At 46.4% G+C, this 23,255-nt stretch overlaps 2 protein-coding genes across 2 annotated transcripts; one reads left to right on the top strand and one right to left on the bottom strand.

Annotated features, from left to right (window-relative positions):
* Window positions 1-2,640: 2,640 nt before the first annotated feature.
* TSSK2 (testis specific serine kinase 2) lies at window positions 2,641-3,840 on the top strand. The gene has a single exon (XM_024219491.1). The coding sequence runs from the start codon at window positions 2,746-2,748 to the stop codon at window positions 3,838-3,840; it is 1,095 nt and encodes a 364-aa protein (XP_024075259.1). The 5' UTR covers window positions 2,641-2,745.
* Window positions 3,841-7,386: 3,546 nt separating this feature from the next.
* ESS2 (ess-2 splicing factor homolog) lies at window positions 7,387-21,407 on the bottom strand. Its single transcript, XM_026656996.1, has 10 exons — window positions 21,150-21,407; window positions 18,251-18,419; window positions 16,486-16,581; window positions 15,747-15,916; window positions 14,454-14,571; window positions 13,552-13,685; window positions 13,331-13,433; window positions 9,808-9,917; window positions 8,796-8,911; window positions 7,387-8,085 (listed from the first exon to the last, which is right to left on the bottom strand). Exons 1-10 carry the CDS (start codon window positions 21,303-21,305, stop codon window positions 7,800-7,802), a joined length of 1,458 nt encoding a protein of 485 aa, XP_026512781.1. The 5' UTR covers window positions 21,306-21,407; the 3' UTR covers window positions 7,387-7,799.
* Between the last annotated feature and the right edge of the window lie 1,848 nt (window positions 21,408-23,255).

The following is a 23,255-nucleotide window of genomic DNA, read 5'->3' as shown; positions in this document are numbered from 1 at the left end:
CAAAAACCAATGGCCAGAAGCTGAAGCCAGACCAATTCAAATTAGAAATAAGGCACAAATGTTTAACAGGGAGGGGGACTAAGCTCCGGAATGAATTACCAAAGAAGAGGTAGAGCCTTAATTTCTTGAGGTCTTCAAATGAAGACCGGATGCCCTCTGGAAGATACGCTTTAGCCACTCATAAAAGTTATTGGGTTCAATAGAGAGGGAACTGGGTGAGATGTAACAGCGTCTGATAGATAGAAGCCCAGACTAGATGATCTAACGGTTTGGGCTGGCCTTAAAATGGATGAATCTCTATGAATTGTTAAACAGTTCATACATGAACACGACACCAACGAGTACTCATCTTGGACATTTCTAGTGATCTGAAGATATGTAATATTAACCTTAAATAATATTCATAATCTTAACCTTTAGTGGCAGATTCACCAGTATACTCTGGCTGCTTTCTGCCACTCTGGAACAATGCAAAGCAACCAGTGTGTATGGGGCAGGTTAAACTGGGTTTACAGTTGCTCTGCATCGCCAGAGGAGCCCAAAGCAGTTGGAGTGTAGTGGGGAGTATGGCTTGTACTTTGTTTGAGCGATCCAGAATATTTTTTTCACATTTCATTCATATATTATACATTGCACGTACATTTCCAAGATATGAAACTGGAATTTTACTCTCTCTATCACGGACTCCTTCAAACAATAGAACTGTATCATGCACATTAGCTGTACAGAACAGATGGTAGTTAGTTGAATTATCTTTTATGGCGCAGTGGTTCCTTTTCAGAGCATCGTGAGCTGCCCAGTCTATATAATGACAATTAGACATAACACTTATTAATAACTTAGCTCAATTACAACTTCAGTTCTTCAACTGGAGCCTATCCAGGAGGTTTCAATACGTTTTAACGAGATGGACATTTTAAGAGTATGTTATTCTGTTAAGATCGTCCAGGATGAAGAATGAGCTGATAAAGTACAACATTTCTTAAACAGACCATTTACTTGTAAATTCTCAGAAAAAAAACTTATTCTGTCCACAAAGAATAAGTGCTGTAATTTTGGGGCTATATTCTTCCTACATAAACTGGTTGAATCCCTGCTTTAAGGGCAAAACTCAACTTTAAGTTAAGTTTTAACCATAACCAGTGCCTCCATATATACACATAAGTGTGTATGTTGTGTGAGACATATATAGGGCTTCTGATTTTTAGTTTTAACTGAAAAACACCCCCAATATAAAACAACAAAAAGCAGTGCTTATCCCCAAAAACACCAGAAATGGTTACTTGTACCCAAGGACTTGTCTACATGGAGCAGTAGAATGGCCTTCTATGGTGTGATCTCTAGAACACCCTAACATGCTGCATCTTACTTAGTCCATGTAGACCCTGCTGGTGTGCACTAAGGGTTCCCTAGTGCACTTTAAAATAGTACTGCAGTCATTAATATATTACTGTAATAAGTAAGGTATAAAATCGACATTATTCATTACAATACACACACAGAGAGAGACCCAATTTTTGGACAAAACTCAAATTGCTAAAAATAACCTCCCCACAGTGAAATTAATAATCCCCCCCAAAAAGAAGCCCTAGATAAAAGGGTGTGGAAGCACGTACACACACACACACACACACACACACACACACTTTAGCTTCTAGGGGAAAATCTTCTTTTGTAATTGAAACATTCTGCTGTGGTGCTGGACACTCAGAACACAATCCTATTGAGCTCTGACAAATGCCAGATAGTGCAACTAATGCATCTAGTTCAGACTGTCCCAATGGAGTAAAATGCAAAAATAAACAGAAACAACAAAAATGGCCACTGGTAAATTAGAGTAGATTATTAAAACTCAACATTTAAAAGCAGTGGTAGTAAGCAGAGTAAAGATTGTTTTGATTTATTAAATTTGAAAAGCGCAAAGCTTCAAGCCTTTGAATAATTACAATGTCTCCTGGCTGTGCTCTACTTATTTCAGAAGAGGTTTTAGAGTATTTTCTGAACAGGGGATTTTCCTTATTAGTTTTTATGCTACAGCAAATAAAATGTATTTTAGAAGCAATATTATAAGCATTTCCTTGTTCATTTTGTCTCATGGAATAACATTTCTAAAACTAGACAAACAGATTTAAAAGAGAAAGCTGTTCCCTAATGTTGTGTGTGTATGCTGTTCTGTAGACTCCCTTTGTATTCATTTTACTTTCATAAGCCACACAAACAAGAAGTATCCTATAATTGAAACTAATCAATTCTCTTAGCCAAGCTATGATCAAAATACAGAATGGAATAGCAGGCTAAGAAACATATATAATATCAAAGCACAGGAATCAAATACTTTCCATAGCCAAAGAATGGGGGGGAAAAAAAACCCCACTTCAATTATTCCTCTTCTCCTCTTGTGAGAGTGAATGGAATAATCATTTTACCAGGATGTTACAGTACAAACAAGGTGACAGCTCTTGTGGATGATGTGCTGGAATGTTGCTTTGGTTCTTGGCTTCCAGTTGCTTTTCAGTAGGTCTGAAAAAAGGCATTTAACATCACTAGCCCCTAGTAACAGCAGCTCTGCTTTGTGACATCATAGCCCCACATCATACATTAAACAATGCTGAAGATTCTACAACATCCAACTCAAGAGAAGCAGGGCATCTCAGATGGCCACCATGGAATATATAACAACAGGCTTCTGTCATACGTGATGCACAGTCAACTTCAACTTATGAATCACTTGTTGCCTCTGGCACCATGGATGATGCTGCAGTCCTTAAAAAGAGAGGCTACATCGTGGGGGAAAATTTGGGAGAAGGGTCTTACGCTAAAGTGAAATCTGCCTACTCCGATCGACTGAAATTTGATGTAGCAGTAAAGATCATAGACCGGAAAAAAGCTCCTCGTGACTTCCTGGAAAGATTTCTCCCCAGGGAAATAGAGATTTTAGCAAAAGTGAATCACTGCTCCGTGGTCAAGACCTATGAGATTTTTGAGACATCTGATGGCAAAGTCTACATCGTGATGGAGCTGGGTACAAAAGGAGATTTACTGGAGTTCATCAAGAGCAAAGGGGCTTTGGCTGAAGATGTAGCTCGCAACATGTTTCGCCAGCTGTCTTCTGCCATCAAGTACTGCCACGATTTGGATATTGTTCACAGGGACTTGAAATGTGAGAACCTCCTTCTAGACAAAGACTTTAATATCAAACTGTCAGACTTTGGCTTTTCCAGACGACTGACTCGAGATGAAAATGGCAAAGTTATTCTCAGTAAAACCTTCTGTGGTTCTGCTGCGTATGCAGCCCCTGAAGTGTTACAGGGCATTCCCTATCAGCCTAAGATTTATGACATATGGAGTCTGGGTGTCATTTTGTATATAATGGTCTGTGGATCAATGCCATACGACGACTCAAACATTAGAAAAATGCTAAAGATTCAGAAAGAACACAGAGTGCACTTTCCCAAGTCTAAAAACTTGACAGTTGAATGCAAAGATCTTATTTACCGCATGCTGCAGCCGGACGTGGCTCGGAGGTTGCACGTAGATGAGATTTTAAATCATATTTGGATGCAGACTCCAAAATCCAGAGTTCCTTCAGCAACTTCATTTGTAAAAGAGGGAGAGTGTTCTCGGAATCTTGGCAAGTTGAAGTCAGAGCACAAACAGGAAATAGAACCCCTGGGGGAATCTAAGCCAGATAGAGCAGATTACAAAACTGAGTCTAAAGCAGTGCCCAGATTGGAGGCAGTACCGGAAGCAGAGGATGCCGTTCCCGAGGAAGAGCAAGCGGAAGTTAATGACCTTACAGATGAAATGCAAAGAACGGTGATCACAAATGGCGATGACTAAAGAATAGCCACCTGCAAGAGTCGTTTGCATGGCTTCAGCGCAACTAATGAATAAGACTATGAAGTTAGTTTTGAAAAACAAGAGCCCAGAACAGGAGAAAGTAAAGTCCATTCATAACAAGCAATTATTTTATAGCAATTCTATTAAATTTTCTTCTAACTTGGTAACCATGTTGCTGAATTGAAGGGTTAAATAAGGAGATAGATTTTCCAAGCCACCTAATAGATTTGTATGCCTCAGTGACATAAGGCCTATGGAGTACTGTCGAATGCTGACAGAGCTGCGGTGAGTTAAGGTTTCTTTTCATCACCATCTCATGCCCCTTTCACATCTGGGCATTAAGAGTGGCAGCTAGCCCTCTCCAAGCCAGTTCTGTTACGTGCATAGAAAAGAAATGGTCATTGTTTCCTTTCATAGTCCAGTGCCGCAGTGGTGCTGGAGTTACTGGGTGTGGCAATTTCTCACCTCACTAAGATTTACTAAATATTCAATGCAGCAGCATCACAACAGCAGGTTTGGCAATTTTTTTTCTCCATTTTCTGATGCAAAGAAATGGATTTTGCTAAACCATGTCACAGTGTAAATGAAGCGCTGATATGCAATTGATTACAATATGCTTACCCATAGGGAAAAGGCAAACTGCACGACTAAGACCCCTCGATTTGTCATATTCTAATAACAGGGAACTATTATTGTTTAAAAACGCAGCAAAGGGGACGCCCTCCCCTTACAAACAGTAACTCGGCCCGGAAACGTGCCTCCTGTTAGAAGTAACACCTGAGATTCCTGTAACTCTAGATTTGCCTCACTACACTTCAACTTTGTAAATTTGACAGCAGTGTGTCTAGCTAATCAATGTCTCCTGTTGTTTGTGAGAGACTCAGAGGCAGGTACTGGATTAATTCACGGAGGAGATGGAGCATTTTGAAATGTGATTGTAAAGCCATAAATTGGCTGGAGGGACTCAGGGGCAGCTGTAGAGTGTGAAACCACTTTGGATTCTTTTCTACCAGCTGCCCAACCTTCAAGTGACCGTGTCCCACTGAACTGTCCCATTTTATGAAACTTTCCAGTGTTACATTAACCATTTAGGAATAACCAGCCTTAACGTTCTTGGCAACCTGAGCAGGGAGGGAGATCCGGAACAATGTTAGCTTTTTCCTGGGCATTGCATGGGGCAAATCAGGTTCTGGTTAGCACCACGCCTGAAAGGTCAACTGCTGAGACCCCTTTCCACTGAAGGAGAGATTGCAAGTAGCCACAGTTAGGTTTACAAAAGCCACACTGGACATGGTGCTCACTGCCCTACTAGGAAAGGACCATACCGCCCACTCCCACTGGGACAGCTTTGAAACCACACTAATAAAAACTGAACTACTGCTTGAGTTAACAGTAGTTTTTGCATATACTGTAAATAATTCCCTACAGTTCTACACCAATCCCTGCCCAGGGGATGCTATTACAAACATTCAGCCACCTTTGAGAAAAGCATAGCGATTGGTTAGAATACCTGAGGGAGCTAAATCTTTACTACAGTTTAGAAGCAGGGTTGGGGGAAGAGGGAAGTACCAGATCCCTACTAGCCCTCAGCAGCTACAAAAGTGATTGGAAGAGGGGCACAGCAGTGAGGTCCAGGACTCACTCCCCCGACCCCCTCCCCCAGCACAGACCCTGCCTGGGGAGAAGGGGAGAGTCCTGGCAATTACTGTGAGCCGCACTCCATGGGCACTGGTTATAGGCTCTATCGATTGTCAGGTGCTAGGTGTCAAATCACCATGAAGCACCACAGCCCTCTAGCTGCTGGAAAGGAGGAGTTTCCTCTTTTCCCTTTGCTGCAGCCTCCTGGTTGCTGTGAGCCACCGGGGGAGGTGTGTCTCCACTACTCCATATCCTCCTCCAGGCTGCTGAAGGAGCCAGGAAGAAGGAGGGATGAGAAGAGGTGTAGCTAGGGAACTTTCTAGGTCTTCCTTTCCCACCAATCACTCCAGCTCCCACTGCTGCTCCTCACAGCCTTCCCAAAACACCACCACCAGGGTATTCCAAACAGCAGCAGCTGTGAAACTGACCCCAGTCTTAATTTCATTCTGCTGCTGCAGCGCAGAGCTAGGGGCAGCACTGGCGCCATCTGCAGAGGGAGGAAGGTAATGCATTGTTTGCATTTGGTAAGCTCTCTTCACAACTCACCAGAAATATTTAGTAAGTGAAAGCTCGTCTGCCAAAATTAACAGTTTATGCCCCACTCCCTCACCAGAAAATGCTTCCATTCATTAAAGCAGATTTTTCTAACCCTGAATTGCAACATTAATAAAAATATTTTTCTGTAGCTTTTAGAAACATCTCCCACCCCTACTTTCACTCTCTCCTCAAGCAAACCGTGCTAATGCATCTGCTCAGCACTTGTTGCCGTTGTGGTTATCCTCTGTCAGCTTGACTCTTCTACTGCCAAGCAGAGCAAGGCAGAAAACGCAGCTCACTGAAGTGATTGACTGGGGATCAGAGACTTTCAAGCTTGTAAGGAAAGTTCTGCTTTTAAAGAGAGAGAGAGAGAGAGAGAGACACAGATTGGCCATTAACAACAAAAAATAGAATTTTTATACCTTGGAAAAGCCAAGTGATCTCGCCAATTCAACTACGGCCTGAGCCAATGGCCACTGAAGTCAATGAGAAGCTGACCACTGAAGTCAGTGGAAACTGGATCAGGACCATATGGAGCTGTGTTGTGGCTCCCTAAGCCACATCAGATGGTCAAGGTGGCAGCTCTATTTGCAATGATTATATTTGAGACACACAAAAAGACAGGGATGCATTCCTTGTAACCAGAGGCAGTGCGTAGCACTTTCCTAGTGCACAAGAAACTACAAAGGCTGCTGACTTTCCACTTTGACCCCCTCTAGATCCTAAAAAAACAAGGCCTCTGTACTTGAAAGGTGATGCCACAGCAATAGTAAATCTCACTGTCCCAGGCTGGCCTCTCCCTCAAATGACTGCATTCAATGTCAGAGCTTTGTAAAATGCCTGTGTGCTTCAGACCAAACACTGATGACTTGTTTTTTCTGCTCAGATTCTAAGATTTCCGAAGTTCTTTATGACATCTACAGCTTGCTGGGTATTTCAGATGCGCACTCACATCCCTATCTCCTGCTGTACTTCACTGCAGGGCAAAAATACTCGCCACGTTTCTGGACTCTATCGAGGAGGGCAGACTAATAGAAAATGTGTGCACTGAAGGCTGCTCCCGTGTCCTCAAAGGACTAATGCTCGCCATGGGGCCTGTTGGACACTGAAGAGTGCAGTTTAAATGGATGGAAAGTTAGAGAGGCTTCCTGGTATTTTGGCTCTTTCTATGCAGAATTGGGATTGGAAGAGGAAAGAATACGGAGACTTGCCTACATCTCTTCTTTACTCAGCAGAACAGCATTTTTCAGTGAAATGCAAAGTCATAAGCAAGGAAGTTTCACACCTTGGGTCAGGCCTTAATACAAAGGCTCACTACACTTTATAAATAGACACATCTGTACAGAAAGAGAGGCACTCAAATGCAGTCAGTAGGGTCAAGCTTTTTAAAAAACCGAGGAGAATTACAAAAAAATATCCCAAACATTTCTGGCTATTTTCCAAAAGTCCAAGCCCTTTTATGCTATTTCTGGAAGCGTCCTTGTCCCCTACCGATTCTGTGTAACACGTCCACATGGTACTAAGAGAAATTATACCACACTGGTAAATATTCTGCTTCCAAAACGCATGTCGCAGGCTGCTCCACTCTTGTTCTAGTAATGGCATGTCAAGTGCGGGAACTATGCACTACTCAGGGCAGAAATGGTCCCAAATCCAGCAACTGCTCGATCACATTCTAGCAGCTTTAAGCAAATGCCCCTTGCTCCTGGCAACGTATACTGCCCTCAGCTTGCACACCGCCCTGCACAGCCAATTATGCAGCCCCCTGCTGGTGAAGATGGTAGTTAGAAGAAATCAGATGCCTTTCGTCTTTTAGGGAGCTGCAGCAGGTTGTCTGTGATTGAAGCGGGATCTTGTGTTACTGGAGTCTCAGAGACAGCCCTAGGAGGTGGGGTGCTAGTGGGTGTGTGAGACCCTCCTGCTGGGGTCTTATATCCAGGGGTTCCTGGGTGTGCTGGAGAAGGGGTATAACTGGCTCGCAGGGCTTTGTCAGTGTATTTGCTCGCAGTCCTATTTACTAGTCGTTGCAACGCTGGTGACATAGCTGGACTCAGTCCTTTTGGAGTGAGGCTGCAATAGAAGCAGAGTAGTTTTAAAAAAGCAAAAGGGCGTTTTAAATAAAAAGCGATGCTGTGTAGCAGGGTACACAGAGCACTGAATAGACACAGCATCTGCCAGGCCCTGCAAACTCTGACTCGCACACTCCCTTCTCCTTCCACTCCTGCATCACTTGAATCATTCAGAGCACAGCTCAGGACAGAACCTGGCCATTCTGCTCTTCTGGCAGCAATGCCTGAACTCTTCCCCCCTCACTTGTGTGGTTAAACCTCAGCCCCGCTGTCTCTCTCTCTGATTAATAGCAGGAGCGCCCCATATGCGAGCAATGCTCCCTGGCCTTTTCTTTGGGTCCACTGAGTCCTCTCCGTCCCCACCACAAACAATCAAGGCCTGGAACTTCTCTGCCTTTTGTGATCAGTTGGGGCACTTACCCTCCTGGAGCAAGGGCAGTTTGGCCTGGGAGGAAAGTTCCCAAAGTACATGCCTCTCCACCATACTGCCAACAGCCTTCTCCTAGAAACTGGCTTATTCACATATAAAGTCTCTTCCCAGCTTGAGTGTATCCATTCTTGCTTCTCAAAGCCCCTCCTTCTCCTGATCCTTGTACTCCTTCTCCTAACCCAAATGCCTTTCCTCTATGCATGCTGGTTTAACTCTCTTACTAGACAGCACTTGCTATTCTTCCCCACTGCCAGGGACAGTTTACTATAGAGAAATCTCACTTGGCCAAGTTTTCCGTGACTCTTCTTAATGCTTCCTGTTTCTTTGCTCGGTTTTTAGCAGCCGCCTCATTGGCCATCTTGAGTCCTAACCGCTCTCTGCGCCCAGGCTCCAGGATCTGTAAATACACCAAACCAGGTAAGTCTCCAGGCTGCTAACCAGTCACATTCATAGCTGGAGTCCAACCCGTAAGGATCTACATTAAGGATGGGAGGGGAAGAGAACCCACTCTTGGCTTTGCTACTGTCTGGACAGCCAGAGGCAGCTGAAGATACAGCAGGATCTCCAAGCTGAAAATCTGGGTAACAAAAGTGGTAAAACAGTAACTGCCTCCTTGGCTGAGCTGAACTCTGGCATTTCCTCCAGCTGTCTCCCCTGAACAAAATGTATCACCTCTGTTTTACCTTAGCTCTCATCCAAGCCCCAATCATTGCTAAGTTCCGGGAAAACCAACCAACTGCACTGCCCAGGTCTGACAAAACAGAGACAGAAAAGTTCCACTGCTGCTACCTCAGGAATCACACCCGAAGATCCTCACTGTCTCCAGGTAGGGAATGGGAGACATCCTGCATCTAAGGTGAGATGCAACTAGTAGAGCCACACCACCTCCCCAAACCTCACTGGACTCAGATGTCTCAGCTGGTGGTGACGGGCCAGCAGGACCAAGCTGGAAGGAAGCCACCCAGCAGGGGAAGTTTGATTTAGGGCTCCCTATCTACTTATAGATCAAATCACAAAAATGAGACACCCTCCTCTTCTCCAGACTCCTGGAGAACCCCAGAATATTCAACCTCCAACCTCAGGATGCCTGGGATGGACCATGAGCACTAGGTGGCTCATGGCCAGGCATTTTATCCAGCTAAACTCTACCCATAGGACCTAGATAGCCAGTACCACAGCCAAGTCATAACTCTTACAATAATCAATGTTAATCTATTAGTGACTCCTCCCCTACCCCGGCACCCCAGTCCATCCCCCCAAAAAATCTGAGTGATGTATTCTGACATGGAATACCTTAAAGGCCGGTCCAGGTGTCCTGTCCACATACGGCGTTTCTGACCCATCTACTCGTAATGGGGTGCTCTCGATCTCACCCCATGTCATAAGAGGAGAGTCATTGACACCTAGCAACAAGTTAAGAAGAGTCAGTCTGGAATGCAAGACATTTGTAGAGACTGCAACACGCAGAACGTATGCCCTCTGCCCTAACACCGGGGCGGTCTTCTCCCCACAACAGTAAACAGAAGCTGGTTATGAAACAGCATAAATCACTGGTCACCCAGTGGAAAAGCCATTACTCCAGAGACAATCACACTCACTATAGGAAAGAGACACCATCCCTTTAACAATAGCTAGAGCTACAGGACAATTTCCCAGAGCCTGATCTGGTAGCTGGCTTGTCAGGATAAACAATAGGATCTTCCACCGAGCTGATTTCTGTTTTAGAGAAGATTTACACCATGGAAAGGATCTGCACTGAACATGCCAGCTGCAGGCTTTGCCAGGTGCTGGAAAGGACGCAAGGATCCCCAGTCTTCAGTACGAATGATGAAAAATAAATGGTTGCAGGAAGGTCAGCATAAGATCAGTTAGCACGCAGTAAAAACAGAGCCCATTAGATTCTGATTAAGTACCAGAGAGGTCATTATACAGAATCCACGATACAGAGCTATTCGAAGGGAGGGAGAGAAAGCGGTAGGGCTGAGGGAGACTGGGAGTGGCGATAATGGATTGCAAAACGAACAGGAGCTTGCAATGCACTATGGATCACAGAGACTCTGTTTGGATCAGAATGGCACAAAACCCCAGCGTGTTGTTACTGGATCTAGCCTAGTACAGGGGCTGCCCTTTGGATGAGATGGTGAATCATTACCATTCTGAACTGGCCTCAGCCACTGACACACTGGCTCCAAACAGTCCCTTCCTCCCCGTCACTCTCACAGATTTCCTTGGTTTTCTGACACCCTGCACTGGATGAAAAGAGACGGGCCCAAACTCAAGCACCGATGGCAGAAAACAAAGGCTGATTCAGACAGAATGAAACAATGAATTCCTCAAAGCCTGGGCAGAGGCTGTATTACCTGCCTAGAGAACTTCCTATCAGCCTCCACTGAGGCTGCCAAATCTCTCCTAAGGAGCTATCCAGATGGCAAACCACATCATGAATCCACCTACAACCTGCATTAGAGCCGGGCACTAAGTGCTCTGAAGAACGCTCTTACTTTGCTGAAAAGATCCCACACATTCAGGAAGGCTTCTCAACCAGCATGGATCCACTCCGCCTGCACCCATCAGCCCACCTGCATTCCCAGAGTTCAGGGCATTCACTCACCAAGAGGTTGTGGACACCCTAAAGGAGTCCCAACACAAGACTTGTGAATCTGACCCACACTGCTGCAGGCTTGTTCGTGACCCTCTTTCACAACAGTGCCGCTCCTGACCAAAACAGCCAGAGCTTCATCCAGAGACAGAATCTGCCCTTCCTCCTTCAAATACAAAGCAGTCCTACCAACACTGAAGAAACTCACCCTGGATACCTCAGTCCTAGTCATCTTTCAGCCCGTGTCAAACCTCCCATTCCTGAGCAAGTTTACAAAGAAGCTAGCCAGAGACCAACTACTAGCTCATCTAACGGAGGTCAACGTTCTAGACCTGGCACAATCTGTATTCACGCCAGGATACAAAACTGAAACTGCTTTAGTGGCTCTGCTGGATGATCTCCTGCTGTCGGTGGCTAGAGGGCAGAGAGACTCCACTCTCATCCTCCTGAACGTCTCTGCAGTGTTCAACACCGTTGACCAGGAGATGCTATGATCTCCCCTGAGAAGGGTGGCAGGAGTGCAAGGTAATGTGCTAAAATGGTCTCAGTCCTTCCTGGCGGAATGCACCCAAAGCGTAGTGAAGGGAAACTGCACCTCCACTACTAGACCCCTCACTTGTGGGTTCTACAAAGATCAATTCTCTCTCCAGGCCTTCTCAATATCTACATGCAGCCACTAGGTGAACTGCTCAATCGACATGGACTCAAGTGCCACTAACATGCAGAAGACACACAGCTCTCCCTATCCTTCACATCACACGTCCACATCACTAGCACCACCATGGCCCAGTGCTTGGCGGAGATCAGCTCATGGACGAAGAACAGCTGGCAGAACCTGAACAAGACACAGGTGATGCTGGTGGGCAGAGAAAGGGATTTTGAGGAGTTTGCAGCCACGGTGCAATCTCCTTTGATTGATGCAAAATTGGTCACGTCAGTCCACAGTCTAGGAGGACTCTTGGATTCCTCACTGACTCTGAACTCTCACATAGCAACAGCTGCGAGTAATGCTTTCTATCATCTCTAGTTGGTTAGGACACTCTGTACCATCCTGGCAGACGAAGACCCACCCTCAGTTATTCATGTCTTCATCACTGCTCGGCAGGACTACAGCAACGTGATACACCTGGGCATGAAACCGAAACTCCAGCTAGGACAAAACACTGCAGCACATCTCCTCAGCAGCACAGGTTGCTGCAAGCACATCACACCTGTCCTCCGCACTCTACACTGACGTCCCATAGAATAGTCAATCAAGTTCAAGGTCTCAGACTATATCTTCAAAGCGCACCATTGCCTGGGTCCAGCTGATCTAAAAGCCCGTCTAAAGCTCCAGGCCAAAGCCCGTGGTGGACAGCTTCGCTGCTCTGGCACAAGGGAACTCTGCACGACACGGGTAAAGCGTGTCGATGCAGGAGACAGAGCCTTCTCTTGGGGTGGCCCAAGACTGTGGAATGAATTCCCTCCAGAGCCGAGGACTATCACAAACCTCCCCACTTTCCACTTCAAGTGCAAGGCGCATTCCTTTGACGTGCCTGCTCCAATATAAGCACGTGGCAACCAGTATATTTATTTAACCATTAAAAACGGAAGAAGAAAAAAAAAAAAAGACAAGACAAAAAGCCCTCCCAAAACATGACACTCCCCCACACACTTCTCCCTCTGGGAAGAGGACGACAGAATAAACAACACATGACAGATGTGCTTAATGCGCTACTGGAAGGCACTCAGCTACTTCAGTGATGAGTACTGTATTAAAAAAAAATCTATATAGAATAGAACTGCTCGCGGGGGGGGGAGGGGGGGCGGGGGCAGTAAATGTCTGTGAAATGCTTTGAGATCCTTGGATATAGGCACTAGAGGACAATCACCACCAGAAAGTTACAAGTGCCGTGCTCCCCTCAGAGTTCCCATAAGCCTTTCCTAGGATGATCTAGTCCATTCAGCCCGAGTCCAGCAAAGCAGCATACAGCTCTCAGAGCCTCCCGAGCCCAGCATCGTTTCTGTCTTTGGACTGAGATTTAACACAACACTAAGTTGGCATATTCTCTACCCCAGAGACCCATTGGCTCAGCAGACATACAGAATGGAAGTCAAAGCTGCCTGATTAAAGAAGCATTGACTCCTAGGGTGGAGTGTACATCAAAAGGTCAGTGGAACAGGTCAACATTGCAAACTACTTTGCTTTTACATCAGAGCAAAAAAGTCTCTTCTTACCAGGGGCAGGAGAGGGGGTGGCCACAAATCCATATCCATTCACTTTTGGAGACTCCTGGGGGATCAGCTCCTTCCCATCTGGCCCTACTTTGCCCTGTTTGTACTAGAACAGAAAAGTTGGCATCAATTAGGCGTATTCACCACATTCAGTTCTCATAGCTCATGCACCTCTCCCAATTAAGGGTATTTCGGTCACAAGAGTGTCCTGTCTGTAAACCAACCTGGGCATTGAGGGCTGCTGCCTGCTGGAGCTGGGATTTGCTCACAGCTTGGCTGAATGGATCTCTCAGAAAGCGGGTGTTTCTATGGACAACTTCTCGAGGCTTCTTAAACACATCATCCTCATCGGGCACACCTGGAATGGCAAGCCAAGGCATCAAGGAAAGGGCTGAGGGCCCACTAACGGGCAGGCTGGCCTAAAGCCCCAAACACACACACAATCTCAGTGGTCAGTACACAGTTCTGCAAGACGCAATGTACAGATGCAATTATATTTTGCCATTTCCACGCATTTAAAATAAAGTTCACACTAATGCAGTTAGGTGTCTAACCTACCGCCTGAAAAACAAGGACAAATCAAGGCTACATTAGAAAAGCAGGAAACACACAAGAGTTCCCACATTTCACATGAAGGCTATTTACCACGCATTCATAGCCGAAAAAGGCATCTAGGCCCAGTCTGGGTTTGTTAAAGGGTCTCATTGCCTTTTAGACAGCAGCCAAGGGACCAGCAAACCCCACGTATACAGACCTGAGTAGGACGGTAGGAGGAAAGAGGGGAACTGAAAGTGCTCATTAACAAGGCAAACCCAATAGGAAGGAGCTCTGACTCCTGAAAACAAACACCCACTGCAATGTGGAGAATGAGCGACAGGATGACAAATGGCAGCCGGGGCGAAACGACGCAGAAATGACGTGGGAAAGAATGAAACTGAGCAGATCCCCGCCTTGCAGAAGGAAAAGCTGCAAAGTGCCATCTTACCGCAGTGACAGCAAGTCAGACGCCCGAACAAGTGTTGGGGGAAGCAAAGCTGAAATGCAGGTGCTGTGTGGCATCCGCCCACCTGAACTACTGCATGTTTCCAAATCTGCTGATGCCTCTGAAGGGGACAGTTTGCTTTACCTGCTGGGTAATACATCAGGGAATTCTGAGCCTTGTACTCCCAGGTCTCCACGCCAGCTTTCCCGCTCTCTAGTGCCTGCTGCTCTGCTGAGGGAAGCGCCAGATTCTCAAGTCGTCGCTGGAATCAAATTTAAAACAAAGCCTGAATTTCAGATTCTCATTTCAGACTGAAAATCAGCTTGATAATTTTGCTCTGCTTTTCATCTCTTACTTCTTCTGTCTTTCAGAGGAGAGCAGTTCAGAGATTGGATTTATTTGAAGAGACCAGATACAACTGCTATAAAGTAAGATATGAAGTTTAAAGGAAGAGGTACAAATATTAGCCCTGGAATGGCTTCTTGCATTTCTGTATCGCTCTTCTGTACCCTAGGCTGACTCAATCACTGTGTTTTGAGAATGCTACTCTGGTGTCGGCCTTTTAACTTTGGTATCAGATATTTTGAGTGGACAGGATGTATATGGGGCTACAAAAAAGTGCACATTATTTATTATAGAATCTTTGTAAACTTAAATTACACAAAGCTCTTTGAGATTAAATGCTGAGCGGTCCTCTAGAAATACTGACAGCAGAGCTCCCAGTAACAGCTTCCCCCTCCCCAAGTCCCATAAAACTTTAGTAACTAGACAAGACACTTTTTCAGTGTTTCCTGTCATATTTAACACACTTCATATCAGCAACAGAGAGGATTCTGAATGCCAATACTTGAAAAAGAACCGGAATCTGTCTGCCAAAGAATAAGGCATTGACAGATGAATACGAAGAGCAGTTCAACAACTCGCTAAGAGATGTTGCCAAGAATTCTGACACTTGCACTTAGACAGTGCTTCACATTTTCAAAGGTCTGTATAACATATATCCTCAATACCCCTGATGTACGTCAATATTCTCCCCAGGCTATAGATAGGAAAAACAGGAGCACAAAGGGGTTTAGTGAGTTGTCAAATACTACAGCAAATTGGGGCAGAGCCAGGATTAAACTCCGGAGTTGCTAGCTCACTAGCTAGATCTCACTGCCTCACGCACACACAACTCAAAAGCAAGCAGTCAGTGTTGTGTCCTTGACGCATCAGTCTGAATAATTCAACAGTCACATCTCTAGAGACAAGGAACAATCACAATGGGTTCAAGTGGGACTCAACAACAGAAGGGAACGTAATACTCTCTCCTCTCCCTGTCAAAGGCAAGGGGAGAAACCAGAAATCATCTTTCTCCCTCATTTGGTTAAACAGAAGCCAGCCCATGTCCACAGTACTATGTTAGAAAAGCTCAGCTTTCAGGAGCCATTTCCCCACCTGGGCAAACTCCTCTTCTGCTTCGTACAGCCAAGAATGCCTGGCCTTTTCCTTCTCTTTGGCCACTTCCATGATCTGCTCAAATGAAGCATTATCTTCACTGGTGTGTTTTATTAAGAAGCTGTCCAGGCTGGGAAGAGCATCCTTACTCTGTTCTTTCTCCACTTCTCCTAGAGAGATGAAGGAATAAGTCTGAGGAAGGGGCTCACACTCCCCTTTCTGTAATGAGCAATGCCTGGTTATTAATCCCCCATGCAGGTATTTCCCCCACTGGTCCACTCTTAACTTGAGCATTGGTGAGCAATCTGTATCTAAAATAAAAGTACATATGAAGTACAGAGTAGTAGTAGCATTGACTTGACTTACTGAAGGATCAGTGACACTTTTCAACACCCATCCCCTTTAGGATCATTCGTTTATTCACGTTAAAGGACAATTCAGACGTCGTTTGCTGCCAGATGACATGTCCGTGTTCATACCGTCCTGTACATGAATAGCTGTGCTCTTACCATCTTGCCCACAGGCAGAAACCCTTTTCTTGGGAAGCAATGAAGCTCTCACATCAGAGACGGTTACTGATCCATGCAGACCCACATCCCACCCAACCTGTGATGGAGTTTCACTTAGAGCAGATATTAGACGGGGCCACTTTAGTGGAAGGGTAACACCCAATAACATGCACAGCAGTATTTCCCCTCCTGCTGGAGAACCCAAATAAAGAGGATAGCCCCTTCCCTACCTTCCTCCGCAGCTTTGAGCCCGATCTTGGGTTTGTTCAACAAGGAAGAGGTGCCTGGGTGCACTTCGGGTGTTTCAAATGTGGCTGGAGTAACATCTGCACCAGAGAAATAAATCCCAGCATGTTACACAAAACTGGGGAGCAGAACGTCATCATGTTACCCCTAGTGGATAAGCAAGAAGCTGCAGCCTCTTCAGGGGACCTGTCTGCCAGCTCTCATTAGTCTTAGGTGACCTAAAGATTGTGACTAAGAGGGAGGAATTCTTTAACTAGAGTTAGGGAAGGATTTAAAACGATGTCTGTGTAAATCGGTTCCAACCACTGATGAAGTTTCTGCTCAACTAGATAATTGGTCCTACTGCTGATGGGCACCAATGGCAAGATTCCCATTGATTTCAGTGGGGGTGGGGGGGGAGAGAAAGAGACTACATTCTAAGCATTCTTTATTTTATCTGAAACAATGACAAATAAAAGCAGGCAATGATTTGTGTTTCATGCCAGCCCTCACTCAGGGCAATGCCAGGGACTGCCAGTCGCAAACGGCAACACCAATACCAGGGGGAGGGAACCCATTCAATGGTACATGTCCTGCACCACAAAGTGGCAAGTTCCCACTAGTGCAGCAGCTGCCCCTTTGTGAGCAAACACCCCAACTCCATAGCAAGAAGTCAACCAGGGGATGAGCTTTACTGTGGGGAAGCCTGTGAATTACCCAGCATGAGAGTTACAGGCCGACATGGGAAATAGCACCTAAAACCAGGCTGAAGGAGGGAGGGAGGGAAATTAACCCAAAAGGAGAGAAACCCCCCCCCACACACACACACAAGCCCGGTAAATGGCATCCTCACTTAATTGAAATGATTGGGACACAAACAGTTTAGATCCATTGCACAAAATCTAAACAAATAAGTTGCACATGTATTCTGACCAGCACATATTTGTTGCCTACGAGCATCTTCACAGCAGCTTACAGTGTGACTTGGTGTTTGCTGGCATACTTTGCGACTGCACATCCCTCGGTTCATTGCGTGCTGCTTCCTTGAGCGCTTACTGATGCTAAACAAGTTCTTACCTTAAAATGCTTTTAAAACGTTTTAAAGCTTGTACTAGGGTTATTTTTAAAAGCAATTCCTGATATAGAAGCCGGTATCAACCAGTACAGTGGAGGCCTACGACATGAATCTCTGATAATCAGGTCATCTATTTCCACTAGAGTGTGTTAATTAAGAGGATACCCCATTGTATTAAATAAAGCTTCATAGCAGGATTCAGAAGAGGGCTTGACATAGCAAGACTATCTGGAGTTATAATAGTAAGGATTAAAGAGACAGCCGAGAGTTTCCAAAGAGACGTAACACCTCACGTTTCAGAGCATAAGGTGACCTCTAACAAATGGGAGTTAAGAAGAAGTTTTCCAATGGGCCGTTTATTTTATAACCGCCCCTCTGCATGGTTTCTTGTACCCTTCCTCTATAGCAGCTGATACCAGCCACTGTCAATACACCATTGTGTCATCCAGGCTGGTAACTCCCGTGCAATCACTACTTTTCCATAATTAGATCAGAAGGCAGCTACAAGGTTAGATTCTGTGCCTTAAATAAGTTGGGTTCCCAGTCACTCAACACCACAACAATGTACCTTGCTAGCATAAAACAGTCCATAAAAGTGAGAAAAAGACAGTAGCGCTTCATATCTTTTACTCTATGATACACAGCCACACTAATAGCCTGACCATGAAATGAGCCACTGAAGCGCCAGCCCTTACATGGTGCAGGTGACTCCCTGGACCATTTCCCCAATGAGGAGCCAAATTTGATAGCGATTTGTCTCATTTTCTCTAAGTCGCCACTTTCTTCAGCCTCCAAGTATTCCTTCTGAGCACGTAACTTCTCAACATCAGGAAAGAAATCCCTCTGAATAATTTTCTCCAAACTCTATAGTTAAAAAAAAAAGAGAACAAACGATTCTAAGCATACCTGGCAAGCAAGAAAAAACAAGATCAGTTTGGGGAAGCTTTCTTGGAAGGGGATAAGGATTTAGGGTTCCATGAAAGGCCTTGATTGACTGCAATGCATGACTAATACTGAAGTCCTATTTATCCACAAGAGGTACCACAGATGCACAAACAATACCAGTGCTGGCTTCCCCGACACTGCCCCAGCAGCAGGCCCGACTATGATCTAGAGCAGTGGTTCCCAAACTTTATTTGCTGAGTCCCCCTGCGGAGATTCATGTTCCATGCATGCCCCCCTCTTTCTAAGGGGGACCAGGGGACCCAACACCCATGGGGGCCCATACTCACCTTGCAGCAGTTGGGCAGTCTTGGCTCCCAGGACCTGGCTCCCTCCCTGTCTCACTCCCACCCACAGGAGAAGCAAATGGGCTGCACTGAGGAGGCAGGGTCGGGAGTGGAGCAGAAGGCTGCATTCCTTTAGTCCTGTCCCTTCTGACCCCAGCCCTTCAATGCGGCGCTGTCCGTTTCCCCTGGGCAAGCTCTGTCCAGAAAGGGAAGTGGACGGGCACTGTGTCCTGGGACCACAGTCAGGAAGTAGCTCTGTCCAGCAAGAGTCAATACTTACCCGCTGGCCTCCCCAGCAGAGGAGGGTATCTGCCAGGTGATAGCTGAAGCAGTTGGCATGTGAGACAGGCAGGGAGTCTGGTCCCAGCATCTGAGACCACCCACACAGACCTCTCTCCGCCTCCCCTACCGGACAGAGCCCCTCCTGACTCCAGCCCTACAGTGCAGCCACATCTGTTCCTCACACACCCTGATAACCTCATCGCACACGCGTGGTGGGGTGCACAGTTGGGGAATCTCTGGTCTAGATGGATCAGCTCTAAGAGTGAGAGAGATTAATCACCATCACCCTTCAATCCTTGCCATCTTTGCTGAGACCGCTTAAGGGTGCCAATTAGCGTTAAACATGAGGGTGGCATTGTGAAGCAGACGTCTGTTCACTAGGAAATGGATGGAACCCAACTCATTTAAAATAGGCCACTAACGATCTATCAGAGTGTATGTCTCTGCTGGGTATGTCTTTGCTGCAATCGAAGGCATGATCACAACTTGGGTAGACATACATGCTAGCTTTCATCTAGCTAGCACGGCTAAAAATAGCAGTAAAGATACAGTGACATGGAGTTTGGCCCTGGCTGGGCAAGCCCACCCAGAACCTCAGGTATGCGCTTGCCTTGCTAGCCCGAGCCAGGGTCCCTGCCGCCACATCTCCACTGCTGTACTAGCTAAACTAAAGCTAGTGCCTGTATGCCAATCTGCATTCACACCTATCCTTTTTTGCATCTTATCTGGTCCTGGCTAGTAGTGTAACAACCCAAGATGAAAAGGTCCACATACTGTTAACAATCCAACCTGACCCAATTGGCCCCCTCTGGCAGATTTTTCTGCCCTTTTGCAAAATGTTGTTACACATAGCACCTTTAATTTTGAAGAATCCCAAAATACTCTGCGAAAAACATTTATAAACATATACTGTATAGGTGTCACATTATACAGTGCTGAAACGCAGCCAGCTCTGGAGCAAAACCCAGCAACTGCAGAGCAGTGCACTTGCACAGTAATGTTACACTGCAATCTTGGACAGGAAACAAAGAATTATGGCCACTATAATTAAAAAGTATCAGAGGGGTAGCTGTGTTAGTCTGTATCCACAAAAACAACTAGGAGTCTGGTGTAGGGTGACCAGATGTCCCGATTTTATAGGGACAGTCCCGATTTTTGGGTCTTTTTCTTATATAGGCTCCTATTACTCCCCACCCACTGTCCCGATTTTCACATTTGCATCTGGTCATCCTAGTCCGGTGGCACCTTAAAGATTAACAGATTTATTTGGGCATAAACTTTAGTGGGTAAAAAACGCCAAATAAATCTGTTAGTCTTTAAGGTGCCACCAGACTCCTCATTCTTTTTATAATTAAAAAGAGATTGGGGGAAAAAAATATTCCCCTTCATTTTTCCTCTTTGTTTACTGTGTATTAGGCAGCACCTTGTACACCGTCGGTTTCCCCCTTCCCTGTGTGGTCAGTGTTTTCCCCAGCTGGTCGGATGGGTTCTCCACCCAGAAGCAGGGTTGATAACAGTTTTAAATACAGAACAGTGGGGCTGTATAGCCACCCACGTTGGCACAGACGGGTTGGGGTGGCTGGGGTGTCTGAAACCACTTTCCCCCTTGTTCTAACAATATTCTGGGCAATGCTGAGTGGTCAGGGCCCCTTTTGGGGAGAGGCACAAAGCGTGGCTCCCTGGACCGGAGGTTTGAGACACAGTGGGGGACCCGATCGGGGTGGGGGGGCAGGGGAGATATCACTCGCTATGTCAGCCTGCCCCCCCCCCATGAATGGCACAAGCTGGGGCTGCCTAGCAAGGAAAAGGAGGTAGGACCCAACTCACACTGATCCTCGGACCCCATCTGCAGTGACCCACCACTCCCCCCCCCACAGCCTACCTACCCTCAGACAGCCCCGGACTCCCTCCCCAACCCCCCCAGACAGTCCCGGCTTCCCTCCTCAAACCCCCCCTCCTCCCAGACAGTCCCGGCCTCCCTCCCCACCCCACCCCCAGACAGCCCCCTTTGCCTCCCCCACGGACAGCCCCGGCCTCCCCCCCAGACAGCCCCCCCTTTCCCTCCCCGCCCCCGCCCGATCACCTCGATGTAGCTCTCCTCGTCCAGGATCCTCTTACGGCGCTTGGGGGGCTCCTGGGCCGCTTCCCGCAGCACAGCCACGGCGGCCCCGTCGGCCTGTAGGGGCACCAGCGCCAGGGGCGAGGCGGCGGCGGCGACGGGAGCCCCCGGCTCCTCCATGGCGCCAGGCCGAGGATCGCTGTCAGCCAGGACAAGGGGCGTCCGCGGTTTCTCGGGGCAGGAGCCGACACGGCCAAAATCGGGGAAGGGTGAGGGGGTGGCTTGACCCTTCCCAGCCACCGTCGCAACGCGCTGCTTGTTGGGACTTGTAGTTTTCTTTTAGCGCACTAGTCCCGCTTCCAGGCGCTAGCAGCGCCGCCGAGAGGAGCCTGGAAAGCCTAGAGCGGCGGGCTAACGGGAAACCACAGAGAGCGGCTAGAGCGTCGCAATGGGAGAGCGCTCCCCTTGCCGGCAAGGAGGAAGAAGTGCGACTAAGGGCGCATGCGCGTTGGGGAGGAGCGCCCGTGAGCAAGGGGCCGACCCTCCCTTGGCTTGACAGCAGCTCAGCGTTCCAGAGGGGGCCTTGCCTAGGCTCTGGGTCACAGGACAGTGGGCGGGAGCGGGAGGCTTTATTGAAAGGCCTCTGGAGACTGATACCAGCCTAAGCACGATGCTGACTACAGTGATGCGCTGCCTGATTTGCAGAGTTGGTTTATTGAGCCTATAGCTTCTCTACAGCGGGGCTGCAAATATTAATCCTAGAGTGCGCTTAGCTCTGAACACTAGAAAGCCCTTTACCGCAGTGACTGGCACACACACGAGGGTTCAGAGCAGCAGCCGTGTTAGTCTGTAGCCGCACAAAGAACAGGAGTATTGGGGCACCTTAGAGACTAACCAATTTATTAGAGCATAAGTGGGCTACAGCCCACTTCTTCGTGGGGTTCCTGCCAGAAACACCCAATGGAAAGTAAACGTCATACAGTCGTTTATTTATTTCTGTACTGTCGTTGTAAGTCACAGATGGCAGGAACTACTGCTTGTAATACTGCACTGATGCTAAATACCCAGGCCGGGCAGAATTCAATTTGTATTTTTTTTCATCATTTTGATGGAGAATATCAATGTTTATTTTTAAGCCTGTTCTCTATTTTTATCCATTTAAATTTCCACAGTTACACAAAATTACGGTTTTAGGCTATTTTATTTGGATCTATTTACATTTTCACAGCTGCCGGAAGTCTGAAGGGTCAAACAATCATTATTCATTGACAGAAGACACTGAGATATACAAAGTTAAAACTTTACAACCGTTAAAACACAAATTGTCCGCATCACATGTCAAAATATACAAAGTAAATATTTTTAAATTAAACTTAAGTTCTCAGGCAGCATTTTCATTCACTTTATCCATCTGTAAATTTTGATTATTATCAATGGATATATTTTTTTCATTGATTTGTCTGTGTTTGGCGAAATTGACATTTACTGATAATCTAATCCTGCCAACCCTATATATATCTTTGAAAAGATAAATAATGCATTAATGTTCAATTAGTGCTTTTCAGGTAGTTGGCTTGGGGAAAACAGATTGGTCTTATTTGCCTGTATGCGTGTCCTATCCTAAAACAAGATTACAATTCCCAGCATTCAAACACTGGATATATTATCCCCTAGCCGTGCCCCACACCCTGGCCAGCGCTCCCAACTTTCAGGGCTGCGCTATTCAGCTGCAGACCCCGGTAGAGCACATTCTCCACCAGAATATGGCATCACTCAGGATTAACTCAATACCCTGCCTTGTGTTGAAAATTCTACACTGGTGTGTGGCTCTTGGTGTCAGCCCTGCAGCACAGAAGGAAGGGAAAGGTGCTGTGGAAGTGCAAAGTGTTATTTACAGTGACAGAAACTTTGTGGACTTAAATTAGTAACGTTACTACTTTTGTCAGGAGCATCGTGTTTGGCAGGCTCGATGCCAGGGCTCCAGTCCCAGTAACAGCTGTCTCCCCAGTACATTGATTTATGAATCTTTATTTTACAGACAGCTTGAAAAGAACTCCAGCAGCATTTACTGCACACACACACACACACACACACACACACACACACACACACACACACACACACACACAC

The sequence above is a fragment of the Terrapene carolina genome, unplaced genomic scaffold, assembly GCF_002925995.2.
Source record: "Terrapene carolina triunguis isolate 2854851 unplaced genomic scaffold, T_m_triunguis-2.0 Scaffold234, whole genome shotgun sequence".
Taxonomy (NCBI): Eukaryota; Metazoa; Chordata; order Testudines; family Emydidae; genus Terrapene; species Terrapene triunguis.
This window is presented reverse-complemented; position numbering and strand designations above follow the sequence as displayed.